The 25,295-nt window shown below is 40.6% G+C and overlaps 2 protein-coding genes across 2 annotated transcripts; both read left to right on the top strand.

Annotated features, from left to right (window-relative positions):
• Nucleotides 1–14,499, top strand: LOC108279522 (solute carrier organic anion transporter family member 1C1). The gene is made up of 16 exons (XM_017493831.3): nt 1–215; nt 320–375; nt 2,341–2,449; nt 2,575–2,716; nt 3,404–3,536; nt 3,648–3,775; nt 4,062–4,214; nt 7,002–7,100; nt 7,323–7,559; nt 7,785–7,949; nt 8,803–8,998; nt 9,375–9,540; nt 11,101–11,285; nt 11,397–11,461; nt 13,061–13,178; nt 13,912–14,499. The coding sequence occupies exons 3-16, from the start codon at nt 2,348–2,350 to the stop codon at nt 14,123–14,125; spliced, it is 2,103 nt and encodes a 700-aa protein (XP_017349320.1). The 5' UTR covers nt 1–215; nt 320–375; nt 2,341–2,347; the 3' UTR covers nt 14,126–14,499.
• An 8,659-nt stretch (nt 14,500–23,158) lies between these two features.
• LOC128635434 (uncharacterized) lies at nt 23,159–24,408 on the top strand. The gene is made up of 2 exons (XM_053688438.1): nt 23,159–24,194; nt 24,297–24,408. Exons 1-2 carry the CDS (start codon nt 23,476–23,478, stop codon nt 24,382–24,384), a joined length of 807 nt encoding a protein of 268 aa, XP_053544413.1. The 5' UTR covers nt 23,159–23,475; the 3' UTR covers nt 24,385–24,408.
• Nucleotides 24,409–25,295: the final 887 nt, after the last annotated feature.

The raw sequence follows: 25,295 nt of genomic DNA, 5'->3' as shown, positions 1-25,295 counted from the left end.
TTCTACAACTCTCTCACTCCTCCCCGCTTTCCGATTCTGTGTCTTGAGCATTCTGCCCACTTTAGTCTCTCTCACTCTTTTATCTGCATTGATATTTACTTTGCCACTCTGGCACAGTTTTTTTCTTTGTCCCCAAATTCCAAATGATCAGGTGATGGAGGCGTTCGTGACTGAGACAAACAATTCCTAGAGCTTAATCGTGCAGGATTATTGATGTGAGTACTGAAAAGACTGAAAAAGTAACTTGATTCACTGTGTATCATGCTTTTCGAGTACAACTTGTCTTAATGCCTTTGTTTTGTTCCATGATCTTCATTAGGTAAAGAGTCTGGAATGTCTCTATCTGATTAAATCTAAATCACACGGTATCATAAGGTGAGTATCACGACTCTAAAATACATTTGAATTGTTATTTCCAAAACATGAAACACCAAATTTCTGAATTGTCTTGTCAATGAAAGTGAAGTCTCATGGAAAGAGTACAAAATACAGTGACTTTAGTAAAAGTATTGCTACTGTACTAATAATGCATTTTAGTTAAAGTAAAAGTAGTGAGCAAGAAAATTACTAAATTACTGACACAAGTAATAAGAAATGTCTAGCTAACTTAACCAAATGATGGCGAGGTTTCACTTTCTTGCTAGCTTTCTTAATTCATGTTAATACATATATGTTTCTAGCTACATAGTTAACTATCTAGCACATATCCCTACCTATAGCTAGGCTGTAGCAGCACATAGATATACATATTTAACATGCAATTGCTACTGAACAGTGAAGTAACATTTTAGGTTTAATGCAGATCTTTCATGCTGTAAGACAACAAAACAGCTCACTAATTAGTCTAGCTGACTCAGCTAGCGAATGGCTTAACTGTACATGTTTAAATAAGTATATTATTTAAATAAGGGAAATAAGTATTGGATGCGTCAAAGTTTTTTCAGTAAATATTTTTCCAATGAGGCTATCCACATGAAATTTCAGTATTAACTCAAGAAATGTGGAAATATAAAGAATTCACAACATTAAAGTCCATAAATAAAGGTATGTGTAATAAAGTGGAATGACACAGGAAAAAAGTATTGAACACGCTAAGAAAAAGCAGTTCTCCAAGGCAAGGTAAGGCAAGGAACCAGCTGAAATCCATAAGTAATTATACCCCCTATCTGTTCCAATTAATATCAGCTGGATTAGTAAATTGATGGTCTATAAAATGGCTTTTCGTTACCAAGGTGTCACACAAGAAACCTCTCATGATGGGTAAAAGCAAAGAGCTTTCCCAAGTCCTTCACAACCTTATTGTTGCAAAATATATTGATGGACTCAGATACAGATGCTTTTCATACCTCTGAATCCTCCAGTAAGCACCATTGGGGCCATTATCCGCAGGTGGAAGCAACATCACTCCATCATCAACCGGCACAGGAGGTCCTCGCAAGATTTCTTACCAGGGAGTCAGAAGAATAGTCAGAAGAGTAGCCCAAAAGCCAAGGACCACTCAGAAAGAGCTCCAGAAACACTTGGAGGCAGCAGTGCCATCGTAACAGAGAAAACAATAGGCAATGCATGCCACTGCTCATGCAAGACTCCATTACTAAAGAAAAGGCATGTCTTAGCTCATTTAAAATTTGCTACAACTCATTTGGACAAGTCCATGAAATACTGGGAGCGTGTAGTCTGGTCAGACGAGAGCAACTTGAACTTTTTGGCTGTTATACTACACACCATGTTTGGAGAAGAAAAACACTTAAACACTATACCAACAGTGAAATTTGGAGATGGAAGCATCATGGTGTGGAACTATTTTTCATCACATGGTACTGGCAGACTTCATATAATTGAAGGAACAATAAATGGAACCCTTTACTGGGAGATTCTTGAGAAGAATCTGCTGCCATTCACCAGGATGATGAAGATGAGACATGGGGGGACTTTTCAGCAGGACAATGATCCAAAGCAAATGAAACTCTCAATTGGTTTCAGAGAAAAAAAAAAATCAAGATGATTGATTAGAATGTAGTGGATGTTTTTTAACAAACATACCTAAACCAAGTGATAGAGATGGCTCAATTAGACTGAGTTAAGTTCAGCACATTTTTCAGTAAGATATAGTGACTCAAAAAGTGCTGTAGCAAACAGTTGAGCAGAACGTTAAAGGAGTGGTACTGAAAGTCCTGCTTATACTGCTTATAGCAAGAAACAGCCTTTTATTTTATATATAAAACTTCAACCTCTTTTTCTATTTCTTCTAATAATTATTATAGCCTAATATGACATTTTCTCATTTTAATAATGTGCTATAATGTCTATATTGCTACTTCACCTACTAATCGTTTCTAGAAACATAATGGTTGATACAACAGCTGGGGATAATGCAACAATCACGAGTCAACAGATTTGTGTCCCTGAGAAAAAAAACACCAGGGAACACTTCTGCTCTACTTTTAAAGTAAGTTTGTTTATGTGTAAAGACATTATGTACTATTCAAAACACATGAAAATGCAAATAATTTGCTTAAAGACAAGTACAGGTAGCTGATGATCCAGTGGTCCTCTATCCTGTGAATCCTGCAGATGTTTATCTTGTCCCTGGCTTTTACATATTTCACCAAGACTTTGTGTGGCACCTACATGAAGAGTGTCATTACTCAGATAGAAAGGAGGTTTGACCTGTCCAGCACTCTCGTTGGCTTCATCGATGGCAGTTTTGAGATGGGTAAAAATATGCTCTGTCTGTCTGTGTGTGTGTGTGTGTGTGTGTGTGTGTGTGTGTGTGTGTGTGTGTGTGCATGCCTACACGCCATCATTATTTCTATTATGGCCAGGAGGGAATTACAGTTAGGGTGTTTCTTCACTATTTGTATTGGAAATAGAAATCCCAAATTGGATTGAGATCTAAGCATGTACTGGAGGCTCTAGGCACAAAACCTAGGCATAACTATTGTATAATTTTAGTGCAGGTGGTAATGTGGTAATAGATAAAATAGTCCATTAAATTTACTTAGTATTTGGATGAAGTAGCCCATCTGTGTTAAAATGCAGTTATATAAATAGTTAACATCCATGAAACCAGGTTGTGAGAAATGGGACAAGACTTATCACACAATGCCTGAGGTCAGAAAAAAAATTAGTAAAATAACAAATATGAAATTGTTTTCCACCTAACCAAAATAGAAACACACTGGCATTAACCAACAATCAATGAATGCACTGTCATGATAATAGAACCCCCAGACCTAAGTAGTTAGACTAAACCCAGGAGCAAGACACTGACCAGGAAACTAATGCTCAAAGGGTCAAGAAATACCACATATAGGAATAGAAAGTCCAAGCTTTCCTGCACATCTAATTTTCAGTATGTGAATATTATTTTCTGCTAGTTGCCAGTCTTTTCCCTTTTCAGGTAATCTGCTCTTTTTGGCTCTAGTAAGCTATTATGGGGCAAAATTGCACAGACCCAGGCTGATAGGATGTGGTTGTTTTCTGATGAGTCTTGGTTGTGCTCTCACTGGGCTGCCTCATTTCTTCATGGGACGGTAAGTTTTAAAGCACTGATGATTTGTAGGCTTTTCACTATCTCTGTGGTATGCCGTTTCATTAAATAAAGCAATATCTTCTTCTTGGTTTCCTGTCTTTCAATCCTGCAGGTACAAGTATGACACAACGATACCAGACTCAATGAATCAAACTGTCAATATTGTTGCCTGTCAAGATCTCAGAATGCAAAGCAATTACCTGGATATACACCCAGAGCATTCACAGGGTTTCAAAGCAGGTAACATGTTATTTTACAGAGATTCAGAGATATCATTGTAGTACTAAGATCTTAATCCTTTAAGCTTCAAGGAGGTCAGGTCTGGACCCCTTCCTCACTCTTGTAACTACATACTGTTGCTTTTCTCTTAGTTGTCAGGTACAGTAGTTACTAAATAATTAATAGTATTTCATTAATAATGTTTTAAGGTGAATAACTAAATAATAAACTGAGACACAGGGTTAATTAGCATCAAATCTAAAGTATCAAATCTAAATTTAACAGATGTGTGTCGTTGTAACTCTAGGTGCAGGCTGTTTGAACGAACCTGGATCTAACCTGTGGGTTTATGTGTTCCTGGGAAATGCCATCCGTGGGATTGGAGAAACACCACTCATGCCCCTGGGGATCTCATACGTTGACGACTTTGCAAAAGCAGAGAACTCTGCATTTTACATAGGCAAATTATATTTAAAAATATTTTATTCACCCAAGTACAATCAACTTACGTTTTATATATAAAAACACTTTATTACCTACATAGGTGCTTTATAGTACATTTAAAAGCATTGCAGAAATCTTTTATAAATTCAATAAATAATGGAGAATTTATTAAACGCTCATGTCCAAACTCATGAGATTAGAGGTTGACTTTGTCTTTACATAAAAAGCAAAAAAAGCGAGGAATCTCCAATTACCAATATGGAGGCTGTGATATATATAAACTTATTAGTATATTTGTACTAACCACACATAGATGACACAATCGTTACAGAAGGTATACATAACAGTGTAATAAATGTAAATTTGATAGACACTTTAGTTTGAGGGCATTTGGGCTCTGTGAATACATGACGTTGTATTGGATTCTTGCTTCATAATAGTTTTGAAAGCAAACTGACAACTAGCAGAAGAGCTTTCAATACATATGATACACCAACAGCAAACATACCTCCCAAAGGATAAGCTGATGTAGACACATGCATGAATGTGCTGTAAAGACAAAATAATAGCTTCATATTAAAGGCCCAATGTACTTTATAAATGAAATGTTCACAAACAAACAGAACATTACAGTAGACATTTTCTATGTGTGACAGATAAATTAGACAAATATTCGAAAATTATGCTACTGTTTAAATATGGAGGTTGTATGGCAACAGGGAATCACAGGGTGCGCCACTGATGTCATGGTAACAATGCAGACGTAATAGAGTAATATAGTAGTGTAATAGAATTATGCGTACGTGGGCATCGACTTTCAGTATTATCTTTTTGTGTAATATGGAAAATGCATTGAAAAATTCTGACATATTTCTGTTTTGTTTTCTTGCGATTTTCTATTTTTGTGCAGCAAAGTAGAAACAGGAAAATGGCATGTTTTTCTGTTGTTTTCTTTTTGATTATTAATAGATGATTGAAATAGCTTGTGTTGTTCCTTTTTTTTTAAAAATTTCATTTGGAAATGAACATTGAAGGACCAAAAGGTACATGGACCACACCAGAATAGCTGCAACATGCATTGGCATAACCTCTACACTATTCTTCCAAAAGATATTGCCTCAGCTAATGTTTTCATGATGGTGGTGATGGTGGTTTTGATGATGGTTTTGGTGATGTGAGAGAGTGCTCTCTCACACTGGCCCACCCAAACGTTCCCTTTCAAAGGGAACTCAACATCGCGTGAGCTTTACGCTGTGAGCCGTGCCATCAGCCTTATTATCTTCGGCGAGACTGCATGTCGGTTGTTTATGTAATGCTCGCAGAAAGATCTTTTTAAAAATACTGAGGTTGTAGAGACCATGTTGAACACAAGAGCACTATCCATGATGAAATTGTATAGCTACAGTCCTGGAGTTCTTACAAGGACGTTTCTCAGCAGGGTTGGTTCCTTCTTCAATCAGGGTCTACGTGGCTGCCATTTCAGCCAGCCATGCCCCTACTGATGGAGCCTCTGTGGGGCAACATTCTCTAACTTTGAGGTTTATGATTTACCTTCCTGGGACCTTTCTGTGGTTCTGGAAGGTCTGTCAGGTGCCCCATTTGAGCCCTCTGACTCTAAAAGTATATCTTCTGCTGGCTCTGACATCTCTCAAGCAAGTAGGAGGTCTACAAGCTCTCTCTGTTGCCCCTTCCTGCCTTGACTTTGCCCTTGGATTAGCCAAGGCCTTCCTATATACTAGGCCGGATTATATTCCTAAAGTGCCTACGTCTGCTGTCCAGCCAGTAGTTTTGCAGGCTTTCTGCCTTCCTCCATTCCTCACACCAGAACAAGAGAAATTGCATCTGCTGTGTCCAGTAAGGGCTCTCTGTACTTATGTCCACCGCCCCGGCCAGTGGCATAAATCGGAGTAGCTTCTGGTCTGCTTTGGTGGCGACAGTAGGGGTGAAGCTGTGTCAAACCAGCGCATACTCTAATTGCATAGTGGAAGCAATCTCTATCACTTATGAGGCACGCGGTCTGTCTACGCCTCTGGGCATAAGGGCTCATTCCACTCGGTGGGTTGCCTCCTCAAAGGCTTTGTCCAAAGTTGTGCCTTTACAGGATGTTTGTGCTGCGGTGGGGTGGCCTATTCTGCAAATATTCATTCAATATTAGAACCTGGATATATACATTCCACCCCAGGCTCGAGTGTCATGCAGTGACCCTCGGGCTCGGACCGGCCATGCCCTTGGTATGCCGGAGTGGGTACTCTCAATCCCAAAGTGTAACACTCACGCACAGTTGAGTTCCCTTTGAGAGGGAACATCTGGGTTACATATGTAACCCTGTTCCCTGAGAAGGGAACAAGACATTGCGTAGCTTTGTCATACTAGGGCATGCTTGTGAAATGCATCTTTGCTTCAGATAATAGAGGGTGATGGCACGGTTCACAGGTTCTGTTTTTATATCATGCGACGCTCTTAATTGCCATGTCACCTGTTCATGGCAGGCCTATAAATAGGCATGATGTTACACAAGTTTCAGCTGCCAGTCACATGCAAGAGCACTTCCCACAGAGTAAAGCTCACACAATGTCTCGTTCCCTTCTCAGGGAACAGGATTACATGCGTAATCCAGATATTTTTCCTTGCATTTTTCACCAATCTGTATATAGCATGTATAACAATATTCCATAAGTGAAGGTTGTTTCTAAGGCAAAAATCATGCAACCGATTATTGTGTTCAGTATTTTAATATGTATGTTTGTTACATGATTAGTTTGAAAACCGATCACTGTTTTTCTATCAAAATCTCTATTGACAGGATGCCTCCAAGCAGTAGCACTGATGGGTCCCATGTTTGGCTACATATTGGGCGCCTTGGTTTCCAAGCTGTATGTTGATGTTGGATTTGTTGACACCGGTAAGAGCTCTGCTTGCTTTATTGTGTTACATTGTGTTTCTAGTTCTGATATTTTGCTCTTTCTGTTTTGTTTTGTTGCACAGTATCTACATCAAATTGCCCCTGATTATTGGGTGTGCATGCAATTGTATAATTATTGCTTAATATAGAAGCAATCGTTATTGCATTATTGCTTGGTGAATATTCATGCTGTTTGATTTTTTTTAAATATACATTTTTTAGAGACAGTGACCATTACTCCAAATGATGTCCGGTGGATTGGGGCCTGGTGGCTAGGTTTCTTCATCTCATCTGCCCTCCTGCTCCTGGGTGGCATACCTTTCTGGTTTTTCCCTCGCTCTTTACTCAAGCAAGAAGAGGGACAATCTCACAGGGACAATCCCAGCTCTCATCATGACAACCAGGAGCATACTGTATATTCCTCTGTGTTATATATGAAACTGGCTGACATGACAAAAGGCAATTGGCTTCTTTTTCTGCCCCAGATAATTTATTCAATGTAGACACATAGTGGTCCATTAGAAGTATACTTAATATAATCAGTTTGAAGGTTTTGTTGTTTAGTTGTATAAATATGCTCAATGTCTTTTAGGCATTTGCTTTTTATGCAATAGTAGGTCAGGGTAAATAGTAGATTTAAAAAAAAAACATTATAAAACCAATAACCTCTGTTTAAATGTGCAGGTTTCTTGTCCTCACTGAAGAAGCTCTTGGGAAATCCTGTCTATATCGTTATCCTCTGTGAACAAATCCTGATTTTCAGTGCTTTTATCGGCCTCTTTACCTTTAAGGTTAAATACATGGAGCAGCATTTTGGCCTGTCCTCCTCCAGAGCAAATTTACTCATTGGTGAGTAGCACTTATTAGAAGCAGATACAAGGCTGATGCACATATGTATGCACTATATGGTCAAAGGTTTGTGGAAACCTGACCTCCATACATGTTTCTGAACATCGTATTCCAGATTTACTCCTCCTTTGCTGCTATATTAACCTCCACTCAACTGGGAAGGCTTTCCACTACATTTTGGGGATTCAGTGAGGAGAATTAGTGAGTTCAGGCACTGGTGTTGGATGAGGAGGCCTGGTGCACAGTCAGGGTTTCAGTACATCCCATAGGTGTTCAGTGAGGTTGAGGTCAGGTCTCTGTGCAGGCCACTCGAATTGTTCCACACCAACCTTGGCAAACCATTGCTTTGTGTACAGGGACATTGTTATGCTGGAACAGGTTTGGGCCTCTTAGTTCCAGTGAAGGGAAATTGTAATGCTACAACATACCAAGACATTTTATACAATTGTGAGCTTCCAACTTCGCGTTAACAGTTTGGGGGGAAAAAAACATATGGGTGTGATGTTCAGGTGTTCACAAGATTTTGAACTCCATTTCAACTGTATTTTATTTTCTTCCATGTAACTTATAGCATTCTCCACCACCACCATCAAAACTTATTTACATTCTTCTGTATACACTGACACAAATGTAGTTTATTCAATTCACAACAACATAGTAGCAAATTTCACAGGACTACATAAAATGCAAATACACAACAGTGTAAAATGGGTGGAAAAATATATAACAGATACACAAGACAATAAATACACAGATGAAAAACAAACTGACTGCTAACTGTATGCGATCAAAGGTAACACTAATTCCATGAGATGACTGAAGCTAAAGTTCTGGCAATCTGTCTATGTACTAGGTTTGACAAACGTGTCTCTATCAACTTTGGGGATGTTTCTGGGTGGCTTGCTGATGAAGAAGTACAAGCTGAGTTTGCTATCAGCAGCCCAGCTCGCATTCCTCACCTCTTCCTTGGCCTTCCTCCTACTGTGTCTGCAGTTCATAATCAAGTGTGACAACATATCCCTTGCTGGTCTCACTGTCTCTTATAACGGGTACTGTAACTTAATCATATCAAGTCGGTTTCCAGCCTAGATTTGATAGAGAAGAAAGAATGAAAAACTTCCAAGACTTTGTTTAGTATTGCTAATTTCAGGATTAGAATCTCATTACAATTATGAACTAACAAATCATTTTAATTTTTCAATGCAACTGAAAATTGAGTTCCATATACTATATATTTGGAGGACATTGTTGTACTCCTGATGAGTTTAAGTTGTAAACTTGCTGAATATTTTTTGTGTGTGTGTGTGTGTGTGTGTGTGTGTGTGTGTGTGTGTGTGTGTGTGTGTGTGTGTGTGTATGTGTGTGTGTGTCTTTAGGCAAATAGTTAAATTCTAACTTAGTCCTCATCTTTATTTCCCTAATCAGCACACCCCAGATTTCATATGATGAACAAACACTGTTCTCACAGTGTAACCAGAACTGTTCATGTTCTGCAGCAAAGTGGGATCCAGTGTGTTCTGCTGATGGCATTACATACATGTCTCCATGTCTGGCAGGATGTATAAGCTCCACAGGAGTGGGCAAAAATACGGTAACAATTTCATAGTGGGAGAAAAAGTTAAGTTAGGACACTATAGGTGAATAGGATTTTTATTTTAAACAAAAAACACAATAAATATAAACCAGTGGATTGCCGATAATCTTTCATGTATTTTCCAAACGATTGTGTTTATTTATGCAAACGAGGCTTCGACTTTGGATTATATTAGAATTAAAACGTTCAGTATCAATTCTACAGTAACAATGATTTCATGTATATTTTGACTTAAGTATTGTAGTTATATTTATGTTTTATTAAAGAAACCCCTGACATTTTTGCATACGTTATTGTGTTATAGATTTACAATCAAATGAATTAAATTTACATTTATGGCCATCAATCTACACACAATAATGCATAGTAAGTTTTTTAAAAAATGTATGTGTTTGTGAACTGCCATCGTCAGGTCTATCCACAGATGTTCTATGGGGTTCTTTTGTTCTCTTTTGTTGGCATTTGTCTGGCCACTCAAGAGAAACTTGTCCAGAAGTCATTCCAGCACTGTCTTGGCTGTATGCTTCGGGTTATTTTAATGCTGAAAAGTGAACTTTCACCCCAGCCTGAGGTTGTGTGCACTCTAGACCTCTCTGTATTCAGCTGTATTCATTCATCTCACAGTTATGTCCACTGTCCCTATCATTGCTGTTAAGAAGCATGATGAGCAGTACCTTTTTTTTTTTTTTTTTTTGACAGAAATAGCACTTGTAGTGTAGCCCAAAAAGTTACATTTTTGTCTTATTAAACAGAAAAGCTTTTTCCCCATGATCCCAGAGTCCTTTACTTCTGAATTTTGGCTTCTGTCAAGCCACTCTATCATAAAGTCTAGTCAAAAACAAAGCAAAAAGGATGCACCTAAGCTCAGTTTGAAGTGCTTTAGCCAAGGATATATACGCATTGAAATGTGATGTTTCAGTATTTATTTTTAATGTTATGGATTATCATGTGTAGATTATTGGCCCAAAAAGTAAATTAAATCAATTTTAATGGATTTTCATTTAAATCTATAACACAATAAAGTGTGAAGATTATGCGATTGTCCCAAGCAGGTGGGGCTTCAAGGCTTCTAAATTGCTAAATTTCAGATAATGTGGAAATAAACATATTACTGACAAAATTCGATTTTTTATTACTATAATTTAAGAGTAGATTTCATCCTAACCCCAATTCATCAAAATTATTAAATATATAGACCTTTAATATGTCTTGTCCCCACTATAGAAAAAATAGAAGGACTGTACATACTGACGGCAACAGGGATTTTTACATCTGTGACTGGAAATAAATCATACATCTGTGACTGGAAATAAATCATAAATTTGACTTGCTGCTTCCACTTGCCTGTCTGCTTCAGCCTGTCTGACCAGCTTAATGTCGGTGAACAATATGAATTTTAGGCTAGCTAATTAATATCTTTATTGTGTGCTGAGTTAGGATATCATAGTAGGTGATATTTTAGTCCTTATTCCAGGATATAGAACAGAAGTGTGTGTGTGTGTGGGGGGGGGGGGGGGGGGATCCCCATTATTTGCCTTCACCTTTTTTTTTCTGCAGGTCTTCCATAACTGCAGTTGTGTGTTGAACCTGTCACCAGTAGAGGGCAGCAGTTCTGTGTCTCTTGGACAGTGTCCTCACACATCAGCATGCAATCGCAGTTTGACATCATATGTGGCCATATTTGGTGTCCTTTATTTCATTAAAGCTCTGGGAGTTACACCTATATTCATGGTCATGATACGGTCAGTGAAAAAAAAAAATTGCTTCAAGGTGACATGTTGTATTTCTCTTTTATAACATGCAAAATTGCAGCATCCTACAGCATCAAACTCTACTAAGTGGATTTATTGCAGGTGCACCCTTCCTGAGCTGAAGTCACTGGCCATTGGCATTCAGACTCTAGCAATTAGAACTCTAGGTAAGGAACTAAACAAAAAATTGTTGATGTGCATATATACTGCGTGCGCGTTTGTGTGTGTGTGTGTGTGTGTGTGTGTGTGTGTGTATACACACACCGATCAGCCATAATGTTAAAACTTCAAGTGAATATCACTGACTATCTCGTTACAATGGCACTTGTAAAGGGGTGGGATATATTAGACAGCAAGTGAACACTCAGTTCTCAAAGTTAATGTGTTGGAAGCAAGAAAAATGGGCAAGCGTTAGGATCCTTTGACAAGGGCCAAATTGTGATGGCTAGATGACTAGGTCAGAGCATCTCCAAAACCGCAGGTCTTGTGGGGAGTTCCCAGTATTCAGTGTTTAATACCTACCAAAAGTGGTCCAAGGAAGAACAACCGGTGAACCGGCAACAGGGTCATGGGCATCGAGGACTCACTGATGCATATGAGGAGCGAAGGCTAGCCCGTCTGGTCCGATCCCACAAAAGAGCTACTGTAGCACAAAGTGCTGTAAAAGTTAATAATGGCTATGATAGAAAGGTGTCAAAACACATTGCATATTGCTACATATAGGGCTGCATGGCCACAGACCAGTCAGAGTGCCCATGCTGACCCCTGTCCACCAACAAAAGTGGCTACAATGGGCACATGAGCAACAGAGCTGGACCATGGAACAATGGAAGAAGGTGGCCTGGTCTGATGGATCACATTTTTTTTTACATCATGTGCATGGCTGGGTGTGTGTGCATCACTTATCTGGGGAAGAGATGGCACCAGGATACACTATGGGAAGAAGGCAAGCCGGCAGAGGCAGTGTGATGTTCTGCTGGGAAGCCTTAGGTCTTGGCATTCATGTGGCTGTCACTTTGACATATACCACATACCTAAACATTGTTACAGACCAAGTACACCCCTGTATGGCATTGTATTCCCTAATGGCACTGGTCACTTTCAGCAGGATAATGCACCCTGCCACACCGCAAAAATTGTTCAGGAATAGGTTCCAGGTTCCCTGTGACCCAGTAAGCATAAGTGGTGCAGAAAATGGATGGATTGATGATGAATGGTTTGAGGAACACAACAAAGAGTTTAAGGTGTTGACTTGGCCTCCAAATTTCCCATATTACAATCTGATCAAGTATCTGCGGGATGTGTTGAACAAACAAGTGTGATCCCTGGAGGCCCTTACAGGACTTAAAGAATCTGCTGATTACATCTTGGTGCCAGATACCACAGTACACCTTCAGAGGTCTTTTATATATATTACTGTGCAAAAGTCTTGAAGTCTTCCAAATGCAAAGACATACTGTAGAGCAAATATGCCTTGAAAAATAATTTAATTCAATGTTTTGACGTTAAAATATTGAGTTTAAAGACCAGTAAACAGTTTTAAATGAAACAAAGTCAATATTTGGTTGATGACCCTTTGCTTAAAGAAAAAATAGTTGTCTCAATTAGTGCATTTTTATTAGGAAATTAGCTGTAAGCATTGAACATTCCATTATGCCTTTTAAAAGATACATGTAGATAGAAATCATTTTACATGAAACAAATATTTTGGATGAAATATTTGTTTTGGTGATGCTTCATACCATCTTCCCCTTTCTGCTCTCTAGCTGGTATTCCATCTCCAGTGTACTTTGGATTTGCGATTGATTCCACCTGTTTGAAATGGGACATGAGCAATTGCAGAAGCCGAGGGTCCTGCCACATGTACGACACAAACATGTACAGGTGTGTGTACTTATGCGAGTCTGTGTGAATTGGGAAGTAGTTGAGTAACAAGAAATTAAGTTATTTATTTAGCAACATTTCCAGGAGACTGAAGCATGTGGTTTTAAAATGTATTAATTTTCACTTAATTACCCATTCCCATTTCAAAGTAAAAAGATAGCTTGATGGTTAAGGGAACAACTACATCTTTTCAAACTGCTGCTCATGCTGTATCACAGGGCAGCATACCATACTCAGAAGAAAGTGCTATCTGCCCTCTTCTGTGTACATGAGCTTACAGAAGCCTTGTATCACTGTGATTGTCAGAGGAGAGAGAGTATACAAAGAATACACCAACCCACCCATGCATGGCCAGTTTTGCTCCCTTGTCTCCAGGCCATGGATGTCTCTGGCAACATCTAGATATTTGTTATATTAATCCAATAATTTTTTAGAAGAAAAAAAAAATAGAAACCTGATACATACCTAAGATATACACCACAGTGGAAGTTATTTCTAGCCTTTAATAAATACTGCTAAGCACACTTATGGTGTACAACCAGGATGGTGAAGCAGCATGGAGTGTTGCGACTCTAAATTGCTCAAAGACGTGAATGATTGTGTGAACGTGTGTGTGCTTGGTGCCATGCGTATTCCCACCTTACTTCCAGGTGTTTCCAGGATACACTCCTTAGCCACATTAGCCATTTTGTTCTTCTTCCACAATAATGATCTTTTATCCATCTGTTTACAGAATTATCTTTCTGGGCCTGATGACCGGTCTATTTGGCTGCTCTCTGCTGTTTAATCTTTCTGTCATTGTGCTGTTTAGAAGTCAATTCCGTATGAAAGCAGTGCGACCCCTGATGCAGACCCATCAGGATGATATTGAACTACAAGGCCCAAATCAACAGTGTAAGGATGGAACAGAGTCCCACACAGAAAAAGCTAATAGTGCTAATGGGTAGAATAATGTGCAGTCTGAGTTTCTTCAGCCTCATGGAAAGAAACACGATTCAGAATGCAGAAGATAGTTGAGCATGGAGGTTAAAGTATCTGGTGTAGTCTAATTCAGTCACTATGCCACTATGTAGTTTTCCCAACTTTATATTTTTCAGAAAAAGTTGTAATATATTGCATTCAAATGTTATTAAATGTTATTAAATGTTATATCTCCAGTTCTGGAAAGATGTCTGGAATTTTAACTCCTGTCAATAGTTTTACTGTCATTTTTTATTTCATCACCACACTGAAGCATACTTCAGCCACTGCTCAATTATATTCCAGCATCTCTTCTGTTGCCCCAAGTTAAATTGCTTTCCTAATTTAATAAAATGATCTGGTGTCAATGGATGCTTGTGTTATGAGCAATTCAGTGCGTGGGTGCATGAGCTGTATAAGCCATGCTTGTGTGTGTGTGTGTGTGTGTGTGTGTGTGTGTGTGTGTGTATTTGTGTATTTGTGTGTGAATAAGAGAGAACACAATCTTGCTGTGAATAATTAGTTGGAGTAATGGAGAGTATGGAATCACTGTAACATACCGTAAGTACCCTTCTCATTATCAGACAGCTTCCATGTCAGTGTACACATAGTAAGCTTCCTCTGCTGCTTTGGCTGGACAAGAATTGATGTTGCATTTAGAATTTCATGCCTGTAATCTGAGGGGTAGAGGCCATGAGTATTTCAACCTAACCCTCTTTCACACTGTCATACGCACTTATTAGGGATGTAACCGAATACATTATTTGGATTGACCAAATAAAGGATACAAATACAGATATGAATATGAGCAGCATTCTCTAATACAGATTAGAGATCATGCTGGATGCAATAAAATAAAATTGTGTGAGCATGGGTCAAATATTGACATATGATTTGGAGGTGCACTGTTTTTTTTTTTTAAATATATATATTTTTTGTCTATCGTAAGTGTTTTTCTACAGTAGCCCATCTTAAACAATGCCATACTTAGCGTCAAAATAAAATCTTTTATTCTTGTGTACAAACTGGTCCAAAAATCCACAAAAGAAATATATGGTTATTTATAGAGCCTCTGCTCCAAATAGCCCAGGTAGCCCACATGATGTGCACAAATAATCATTTGATTAGAGTTAATCATATTACCTTGTATGTTTTTCACCATTCCTAAATTAATGTTATCGTTCTTCATTATTAAAGAAAGAAAATCTTTGATTTTCCCCAAAACTAAAGTAAATCTGATAAAATGTTATTAGGTGGCTATAGCTCTCAATAACCAGTGGTTCCTTGATTTGGGAAAGATGTAACAAGTTAAATAGTCAAATGTTTAAAAAAGAGTGTTAAAAGAGTGTTTATTTTTCGCTGTTGTTCCATTTTAATGTGTTAAAACATTGATAATTCAAGTAAGTATAACTCTGATCAGTCATCTATTAGGATGGTCTGAATACAGCACTCTGGGATCGATTGCTTTAGTCTCCACCCACCCGTCATGCTTGTGACTTATTTCTCCTCTATATATAGATAGGGGGACAACATTTTGGAGGCACCGCTGGGATTGCTGCTCAGATGTCCAGTGTCCATAGCCTGTACATTGAATTCTGCACCAGCTAAATCTCCCATACTATACCCGGGCAGGCTGCAGCGAGGCACATGTTGTTGTTTAAGCAGAGGTGGTAGTTCGTGGTCAAGTACACGTTTCCTGAGGCCAGTTAGAGATCATCGGGGACAGTAGAGACCCACCAGTTCAGAATCAACTCCTTCACAGTTAAAGGCCCCTGCACTGTCAACATGTCAGCCCTGGAAGAGCTACAGGAAGAGGTAGGAGGGGTGTTGCACACCCTGAATAGAGACAATTTACTGGGAATCTGTGACTTTTTGAACATATCAGGCGTACAAAGAGCAGACGTTAAAGGAAAATTACACATCTCATTGGTGACTCACATTCTAAAGCACCTTGAAAGAGAGGAAGTGGCAGAGCTAGAAGACAACGGGATGTCAGAGTTATAACTACTGAAAGACAAAATTGCAGATATGTTAAGAGGCATCGATAGTGAAAGGGCACACACTGAACATGACATTCAGGAGATAGTGACACAGAAAGAAATGGATGAATTGAGTATTGCAAGTGAACAGCAAAAATTTGGAGTCATGCAGACTACTGCAGTCAATGCTGCTGTTAATGGTTCTATGCAACAAGCTACTGCAGGCACTCCAGTAAACACCCAATCTTCAGCCAATGCCCAGCAGCAGCCAAGCCCACACTGGCGCAAAGATTTCAAAATTTCTGGACAAATAGGTGAACCTGGCCAGAGAGATAAACTGACATTTACCAGCCTTGCTCATCAGATTGAGAATGTACTAAACAAAGCTTATCCTGAAACAGAGATTATGGATGCTGTGATCAGAGCTATTTTTCCAGGCTTGCAGCTACGCAGCTACTTGGAGGGAAGACCTCACCTGACTCTTCCCGCACTGAGGTGCATTCTGCAGTCCCATTTCCAGGAAAATAGCGCCCTGAGCTCTACGAACAGCTAGCTTCAGAAGCACAGCATAGCAAAGACACACCCCAAAGCTTTGTAATGCGGGTCTTAGATCTAAGACAGAAAGTATTATTTGCATCCCAAGAGTCAGAATCAGGGCTTAAGTATGACCCAGCTCTAGTCCAGCGTATGAGTCTACACACAGTGCTTACTGGTCTCCAGAATTACAGTATTAGGATAGACATGCAGCCCCTTCTGCTAGACACTGAAACCTCAGATGAGCTTTTGTTAGAGAGGTTAAACATTGTCTGGGCAAATGAGACAGAACGAAGAAATAAAAAGAGGTATAGCAAGTGTAAGTGTGGTCCAGTCAGAGGATCCACCATCTACAAAGTGCTCCGTGAAAGAAGCTAGAGCTAAGGTACCACCTGAATTGATGACAGAATTAGCAGAACTTAAGACAGGTGTTGCTTCTCTTAAGGGTCTTAGTGCAGAAATAGCTCAGATTAAGGACACACTACAACAGCCTATGTTTCAGCCCCAGTCCTATGGGCCACCTTCAGTGAGAATGTCAGACAAAAACCCCCAGCCAGTTTCCCACCAGCAGTATTATAGCAGCCAGAGCCAGTCCCAAACTCCGGCCCCAACACAGCCCCAGTATGCCCCTCCTGTACACCTGTCCCCACCTGTACACTAACTACTCTGCTCATGTCCGAAGGAGGTGCTTTGTCTGCCAGCAGACCAGATCCAATGAACGTTGTACTCACTGCTACCGATGTGGGAGTGGAGAAAATTTCCAAGCTAGGTGCAAATTAAGAGGCGTTAGACCATCAAGAGAGGCTCCTTTAAACGAGAGAGAGTTACCACTGAGGGATGAGTGTTAACCATAGCCAGTGGATGTCCCAGAACTGTGAAAATTGTGGCAAGAAATATTCATCAAAGGAGCTGAAGCAATGTTCATCCTGTGAAGAGACACTGTATTGTTCCAGAGCGTGTCAACAACAACATTGGACTGAACACAAAAAGAAATGCACTCACCTGATAACTGACAAGGGCAATGGAAATTTTCCCTGCAAAGACAAAAATGCACACTACGTGCCACCCCTAGCTCTAGTTGGCAACTTGCACAAAATCAACTCACTAGTTGACAGACATTGTCTTGTCGAATGCTATCTGAATGGTCACCAACTCCAAGCTTTATGGGACACAGGGTCCCAGGTGTCAGTCATTGATGAAAAATGGAAAGAGGAATACTTACTGAGCTTCAGACTGAGACATGTTTCAGAAATCCTGGACTCACCTGACCTCACATTGACTGCAGCAAATGGAACTGAAATGCCTTACCTAAGATGGATTGAGACAACCTTAGGGCTCACCTCAGAAACTAACCAAGCCAATGAACTGCTGATTCCAATACTTGTGATGAAAGGGTGTCACCTGTCCCATCCCATCATAGGTTTTAATGTCATCGAGCACATCTTGGCAAAGACTTATATGAGCAAACAGTACAGTACTGTGAAAAAATCTTTCCCAAGTCGCAAAAGAAATAAGGTGAGCACTTTCATACAGGCTGTTACTGCAGATGAGTATGCAGTGAAAACAAAGAAAGAGATGGATGCAGTACCAAAACAGAGTAGCAATCATACTGAGTGTCGTGTAGCTGCCCAGCCTTTTAAAGATGACATGACCATATTGTTTCAGCTAGACCTGAACCCCCAGTGACCAGATGATCTTGAGTTCTAGGACACACTAGTCAGAGTCAAGAAAGGTGTTTTTCCAGTCATCGCTGTTGATGTTTCTAACCCAACTGACCACAATATTGTTTTGCCAGGGCGCACTGTAATTGGCACAGTGCAAACTGTAATGACTGTGTTACCTGCCCAAATTTTTGAAAAGGCTTCAACACCAGCCACCGTGAACCACACCAGCATCCAGGCCCCATGTAATGGTAGTGAACAGTGGGATCCACCTGTAGATGTAAGTTACTTGAAAGAAGAACAGAGACAAATAGTTAGACAAATGCTCAGAGAAGAGTGTCATTCCTTCTCAAGATCAGACAATGATATTGGCTGTATTGAAAGATTGCAAATGGCCATCTCTCTTATAGACCCAGAACCAGTCAAACGCACATACATGTCAGTATCCAGGCAACTGTACCAGGAGATGAAAGGTTACCTCCATGATCTAATAGCACAGGGCTGGGTTAGGAAGTCGAACTCATCGTATTCTTCCCCTGTTGTGTGTGTGAGAAAAAAAGATGGCACCCTTCGGTTGTGTATAGATTACAGATACCTGAACAGTAAGACCCATCCCGACCGCCAGCCCATCCCTCAGGTCCAAGACATGATGGACAGTCTGGGTGGTAATTCCTGATTCTCTCTCCTGGACCAGGGAAACGCTTGCCACCAGGGATTTATTTCTGAAGAAAGCAGACCAATGACAGCTTTTGTTACTCCTTGGGGACTCTATGAGTGGATAGGAATCCCTTTTGGGCTCATGAATGCCCCTGCTGCTTTCCAACGCTGTATGGAGAAATGTTTGTAAGGGCTCCAGGATGACATCTGCATCCTTTATCTGGACGACACACTGGTCTTCAGCAAAAGCTTTGAAAATTATGTGGAGGATGTGCAAAAAGTGTTGAAATGCCTCAGAGAGTATGGCATCAAACTCAAACCAAGTAAGTGTGACCTCTTTAAACCTGAAGTCCATTATTTGGGGAGAATAGTCTCTACAGAGGGAATTCGAGTTGATCCAGCAGATTTTGAAGCAGTTAGGGCCTTGAAAGTCATCAGACCACAGAATGTGGGCCAGCTCAGAAAAATGCTTGGGTTACTCACCTACTACAGGCAGTACATTAAAGACTTTTCCAGAAAGGCCAGTTGCCTGTATGATCTCTTGAAAGTAGATTCAAATGAGGTCCCTGAAAACACAAGAAAACCAAAAACAAAGGAAATGACTCATGTTGTGCCCTCAAACAAGCCAATCACATGGACTGACCAGCACCAGCAGGCACTTGAACAGCTGATTGACTGTTTTCTCCATCCACCAGTGTTAGGGTTCCCTGATTTCACTCAGCCGTTCATAGTACACACTGATGCATCACATCAAGGCTTTGGAGCAGTATTATATCAAAAACAAGATGGCAAACTGAGAGTTACTGCCTATGGCTCCCGCTCGTTGACAGCGGCTAAGAAGAACTATCACTACCATGCAGGCAAGTTAGAATCTCTAGCTTTAAAATGGGCAGTCACTGACAAGTTCCGGGATTATTTGTACTATGCTCCAACCTTCACTGTGTATAGTGACAACAACCTGCTCACGTACGTCCTGTCCACTGCAAAACTGAACACAACCACTTCCAGGTGGGTTGCAGAGTTTTCTGATTTTCACTTCATGATAAAGTACAGACCAGGGAAAGAGAACAGTGACGCAGATGCTTTGTCAAGGATGCCACTGTATGCAGAGTCACTGATGAGAGAATATTCTGAGGAGTTGCCACCATTCAAGCTGTTGAGGTTCAAGAAGTGACCCTGCCATTTTCTCCACCGAAGGTGAGATAACAACTGCATCAGTCAGTCCTATACCAAAATATAAGTTAAACGATGCACAAAGATCGGACCCATGCATCAGACCCATGCATCAGACCCATGCATGTGCTAGATAGTAAACTGTCAGGCTCCAAACCGCTAGTTAGAGAGCTAAAGTCATTCAGCCCAAAGACAAATTGCCTGTTCAGAGAATAGGAAATGTTGACAGTAGACAGTGACGGCATTCTGTACAGGAAAACCAAAGCCCACAAACAGTTGGTCCTACCAGAATAGTACAAAGGAAAAGTACTGGAAGAGCTGCACAATAACATGGGACACCAAGGTGCCGACCGAACAGTATCTCTAGTATGTGAACACTTCTTCTGGTCCTATATGCAATCTGACATTGAGCACTATGTGACAAAAGCTTGCACCTGTCTCAAGCAGAAAAAGTTATGCCATGAAATGAGAGCTCCCTTGACAAATATTGTGACAACACAGCCATTTGAACTCGTATGTATTGATTTCCTCCATCTTGACTGATGCAAAGGTGGATACGAGTACATTCTTGTCATTGTTGACCATTTCACCCGTTTTATTCAAGCATATGACCAAGGGGGAGAGTTTGAAAATCAGTTGTTCACTCACTTAAAGAAGCTCAGTGGCATGGCTGGGTCCAGAACAACACCATATCACCTGATGGGGAATGGCCAAGTGGAGTGGATGAACAGAAAATTGTTGCAAATGCTTAAGACGCTGACTGAAACACAGAAATCGAACTGGAAAGACTCTCTGAACAAACTGGTGTATGCCTATAACTGTACCCGTTGCGAAGTGACAGGTTACTCACCATTTTACCTGCTGTTTGGGAGATCACCTAGGCTTCCAGTTGACATGCTGTTCGGACTGTACATAGAGTCAGGATCCAGTCAACCAGACTATGTGGAGAAATGGAAATGGGGTATGGCGGAAGCATACGGTATTGCAAATGAGAATGCTCAGAAAGCTGCTGAGAGGAGTAAAAGGTATTACGATACCAAAGTGAGGAGTTCAGTGCTACAGCCTAGTGAGCGGGTCCTGATCAAAAACCTGACACCAAGAGGAGGACCAGGTAAACTCCATGACTACTGGGAAAATACAGTACACACAGTGGTGAGACAAATGGGATCTGATCTGCCGATCTATGAAGTGAGACCAGAAAAGGGTAAGGGATGTTCCAGGGTCCTGCATAGAAACCTGCTCATGTCCTGTGATTACTTACCTTTTGAGACACAGCCTGAAGTAACTAAAAATGACAAAAGTAAACAGAAAAGAAGGCACACGCATGTGTCACAGCCAGAAGACTCAGATGAAGACAGTGGAGATGAATATGACCTTCATTATGAGCCAATTCAGGTCCCCACACCACCAGCAGTAACTACCGAGAGACATGTTAAGCAAGAGAGACATCCTGAACATGAGCCTGAACCAGTAGAACAGAGAGCTGAACTAGCAGTCCCTGTTGCCATGCCAACCCAGCCTTTCATTGGAGATCAACCGGAACAGCTCATCACACCTGAAAACATGCCGGATGAGGAGATGAACGTACCTGCAAAGAATCTGCCTGATTCACCAGATGTCTCTCCTGCATCAAGTGCTGTTGAACCTGAGGAGCCGACCTTCCAGCTACCACAGAGAGAGAGACACCCGCCAAGGCACATCACCTACGATCAGCAGGGTACTCCATCCTGCTATAGTATCCAGCTACAGCCGCAGTTGTTGCCTTTCTACCCTGCACCAGGACTGGTTCCATGGTTGCCATCCTTGCAGCCATACAACCTTCAGCCACCCTCTATGTATGGACTCCAGCAAACATGAGTTTACCGAAGTGACGTTCTGAAATAGAACCATGAACTACTAATGGACTGTTTTCATAGATTGTTTTCACGGGCTGTTGAAATGAACTTTGAATTTGCAGACTGCACAGATCATTGAAACAGATGGACTATTGATCAAGAGTATGTGCAAAGACTCTTTATGGACTGTTTATACAGTAGCCAGTCAACAGATATGGACTGTGAATATGGACTGTTCATATGGACTATGGACATATTTGAACTGTGATCTTTGACCTAAGTACCACCTTACAGAAGAGGATTTCCAGTGTCAAGTTCTTGAGAGACAATTGTTTGATTGATTTAATGTCGAGACGACATTTATTTTGTAGGGGAGAGTGTAACAAGTTAAATAGTCAAATGTTTAAAAAAGAGAGTTAAAAGAGTGTTTATTTTTCGCTGTTGTTCCATTTTAATGTGTTAAAACATTGATAATTCAATTAAGTATAACGCTGATCAGTCATCTATTAGGGTGGTCTGAATACTCTACTCTGGGATTGATTGCTTTAGTCTCCGCCCACATACCTGGAGGAAAAGTGGTACTTTTCCATTAGAGTAAAGCCCTCGTGGAAGTAACACCGACCGTCATGCTTGTGACTTATTTCTCCTCTATATAGATAGGGGGACAACAAAGACACTTTGGGAAAGGTTTATTCTTCATATTGTCTCAGGTAGTCCCCCCCACGCCCACCCTTGTTATTATCACTTCTGACTTGCTCATTAGGAATGTAAATCTATATCCAGAAATCTGTAAAGCTGCTTATAGCAAATTTTGTTTTGGTTTACTTTCCCTTTCTTTTGTAGTTATTTTAGTTTACAGGCTAGAATTGTCTGATATTCTGTCTATATTAATGCAACCTTTCTGTTTTGCCCTTAATTGCTTCCCAACATACTGTAGCTCCATTAGTCTTGTTTATTAGTCCATTAGTCCTTTAGTCCATTAATACATGCCTAAAGAAGTAAACATCAGACATGAATTTAGCATAAGAAGTGAAATATTCCATTTAGCACCAGAAATGCTCTATACATTTAAAGCAGTCCAACATTAAACAAATAAATTTGCTTTCAAGTGTATTAATGCATGGGAATTCACCCAGTCCATTGCAGTCCATTTCATAATGGCAAACCTTGGCAATCTGGCAACCTGAAGTGTCACTGAGGAAGCAGCACCCTTCGAGCTAACGCTATTACATTAATTTACATTAATTTCTTCTAATCTCTATACTTTAAAATTATTTACCTTACGTTATACAAATATAACTGACACCACGTTAAATAAAACAATCGTAACGTTGCGCTGTCGCAAATTTGATCTGTATTCTGTTTTGTTTTTTACAAAACATCCGCGACTAGCTTGTAGCCTGTAGCCCGCTAGCATCACCTACCGCTAGCCTTGTTTACGTTTCACATTTCTCACTTACCGCTGTTCTGTTTTTAAAAAACAAACAAACAAACAAATATGTCTGCTGTCTCTCCGGTTTTGAGTGCAGATGAGGACTCGCTTGAGCTTCACATGGTGCGGCTGGAACTGGAGGATGTCGAGAAGCAGATCCGCGGCCTACTCGACAAGCAGGCCCAGCTGCTGGAGCGACAAACTGCGCTGGAAACATCTTGTGCCTCTGCTCACATATCCAAGGTAAGCACACAGCGTGGTATTTCCACTCCCAGCCCCTCTACGCCGTGTGTTTCTCTGTGCAGGGACCGTGCACCTAGGACTTTCCCAGCCGTGGTCTCCGTCACGCCAGCGCCAACACACCTCGGGCCTTGGGTGAACCAGCGGCGAAAGGCGCGGGCTGGACCTTCTCCACCTCCGGTGTTCGAGATTCCAACCAGGAACCGCTTCGCCCCTCTCCGCCAGACCAGACCCAACACTGTGATCGTCGGGGACTCCATTGTGCGGAACGTCCGTGTAGCCTCATCTAAAGGTAAGGTGCGCACACACTGTTTTTCTGGTGCTTGTGTCCTTGATGTCGCTGCGCAGGTATCCGGGATCCTGAAGAAGGACGAGCGCATTGGAGCGGTTGTGCTGCACGCGGGGACGAACGACACCAGGCTGCGGCAGACGGAGGTTCTGAAGAGGGACTTCTCCAGCCTGATCGAGACGGTACGAGGCAGATCACCTACCGCGAAGATCATCGTCTCTGGACCTCTTCCCACATACAGACGTGGAGCAGAAAAGTTCAGTAGACTTCTAGCATTAAATGATTCGTTAGTCTCTTGGTGTAATGAGCAGAATCTGGTGTTTGTCAATAACTGGAATCTGTTCTGGGAGCGTCCTAGGTTGTTTCGTCCTGATGGCCTGCACCCCAGCAGCCTTGGAGCGGAACTGCTTTCAGACAACATTTCCAAGGCGCTACACTCCAAGTGACTGCCTACCGTAAGTACATCTTCCAATAATAACATTCAGTATAATCAATGTTCAACTAAAAATCCGGCAAAGGTAATACATACTATAGAGACTGTGTCTGTTCCCCGAGCTATTCAAATATATAGAAAATCTCGGAAAGTCGATCTTCGTAACCTAATTAACATAAAATTAAATCATATTGAATGCACAGCCAGCACTTTTGATCTGAGGCTAGGACTATTAAACATTAGATCTCTTGCGTCTAAGGCTCTTATTGTTAACGACATCATTACTGATCAGGAATGTAATTTAATGTGTTTAACGGAAACTTGGATTAAACCAAACGAGTACATAGCATTAAATGAAGCCAGTCCTCCTGGATACAGTTATGTACATCAGCCTCGTTCAACTGGTAGAGGAGGAGGTGTTGGACTCATCCATAGTCAAAATCTAGTCATCACACAAAAACCTAAGCATAAATTTAATTCTTTTGAAATTCTTTATACCAGTATAAGTTATGTAGCCACAAAAAATAAGTCAATTCCTCTAATTATTATTTACAGACCCCCAGGGCCATATACTGAATTTCTTAGTGAATTTGCAGACTTTGTCTCAAACCTGGTTGTGTCTGTAGACAAAGCATTAATCGTCGGAGACTTTAATATTCATTTTGATAACCTGGAAGACCCTCTAAGAATAGCGGTTGTGTCCATCTTAGATTCAGTAGGGATTAATCAGAACGTAATCGGGCCTACTCATAATGGTGGTCACACTCTTGACCTCATACTAACATACGGACTAAGTATAGAAAATATTATCATTTTTCCGCAGTCTGAAGTTGTCTCAGACCATTATCTTATCTCGTTCATAATACGTATTGATCATAATATTTCCACCTCGTCTCGCTACCGCGTAAAACGTACCTACACATC

This window comes from Ictalurus punctatus, chromosome 19, assembly GCF_001660625.3.
Source record: "Ictalurus punctatus breed USDA103 chromosome 19, Coco_2.0, whole genome shotgun sequence".
NCBI lineage: Eukaryota > Metazoa > Chordata > Actinopteri > Siluriformes > Ictaluridae > Ictalurus > Ictalurus punctatus.
This window is presented reverse-complemented; position numbering and strand designations above follow the sequence as displayed.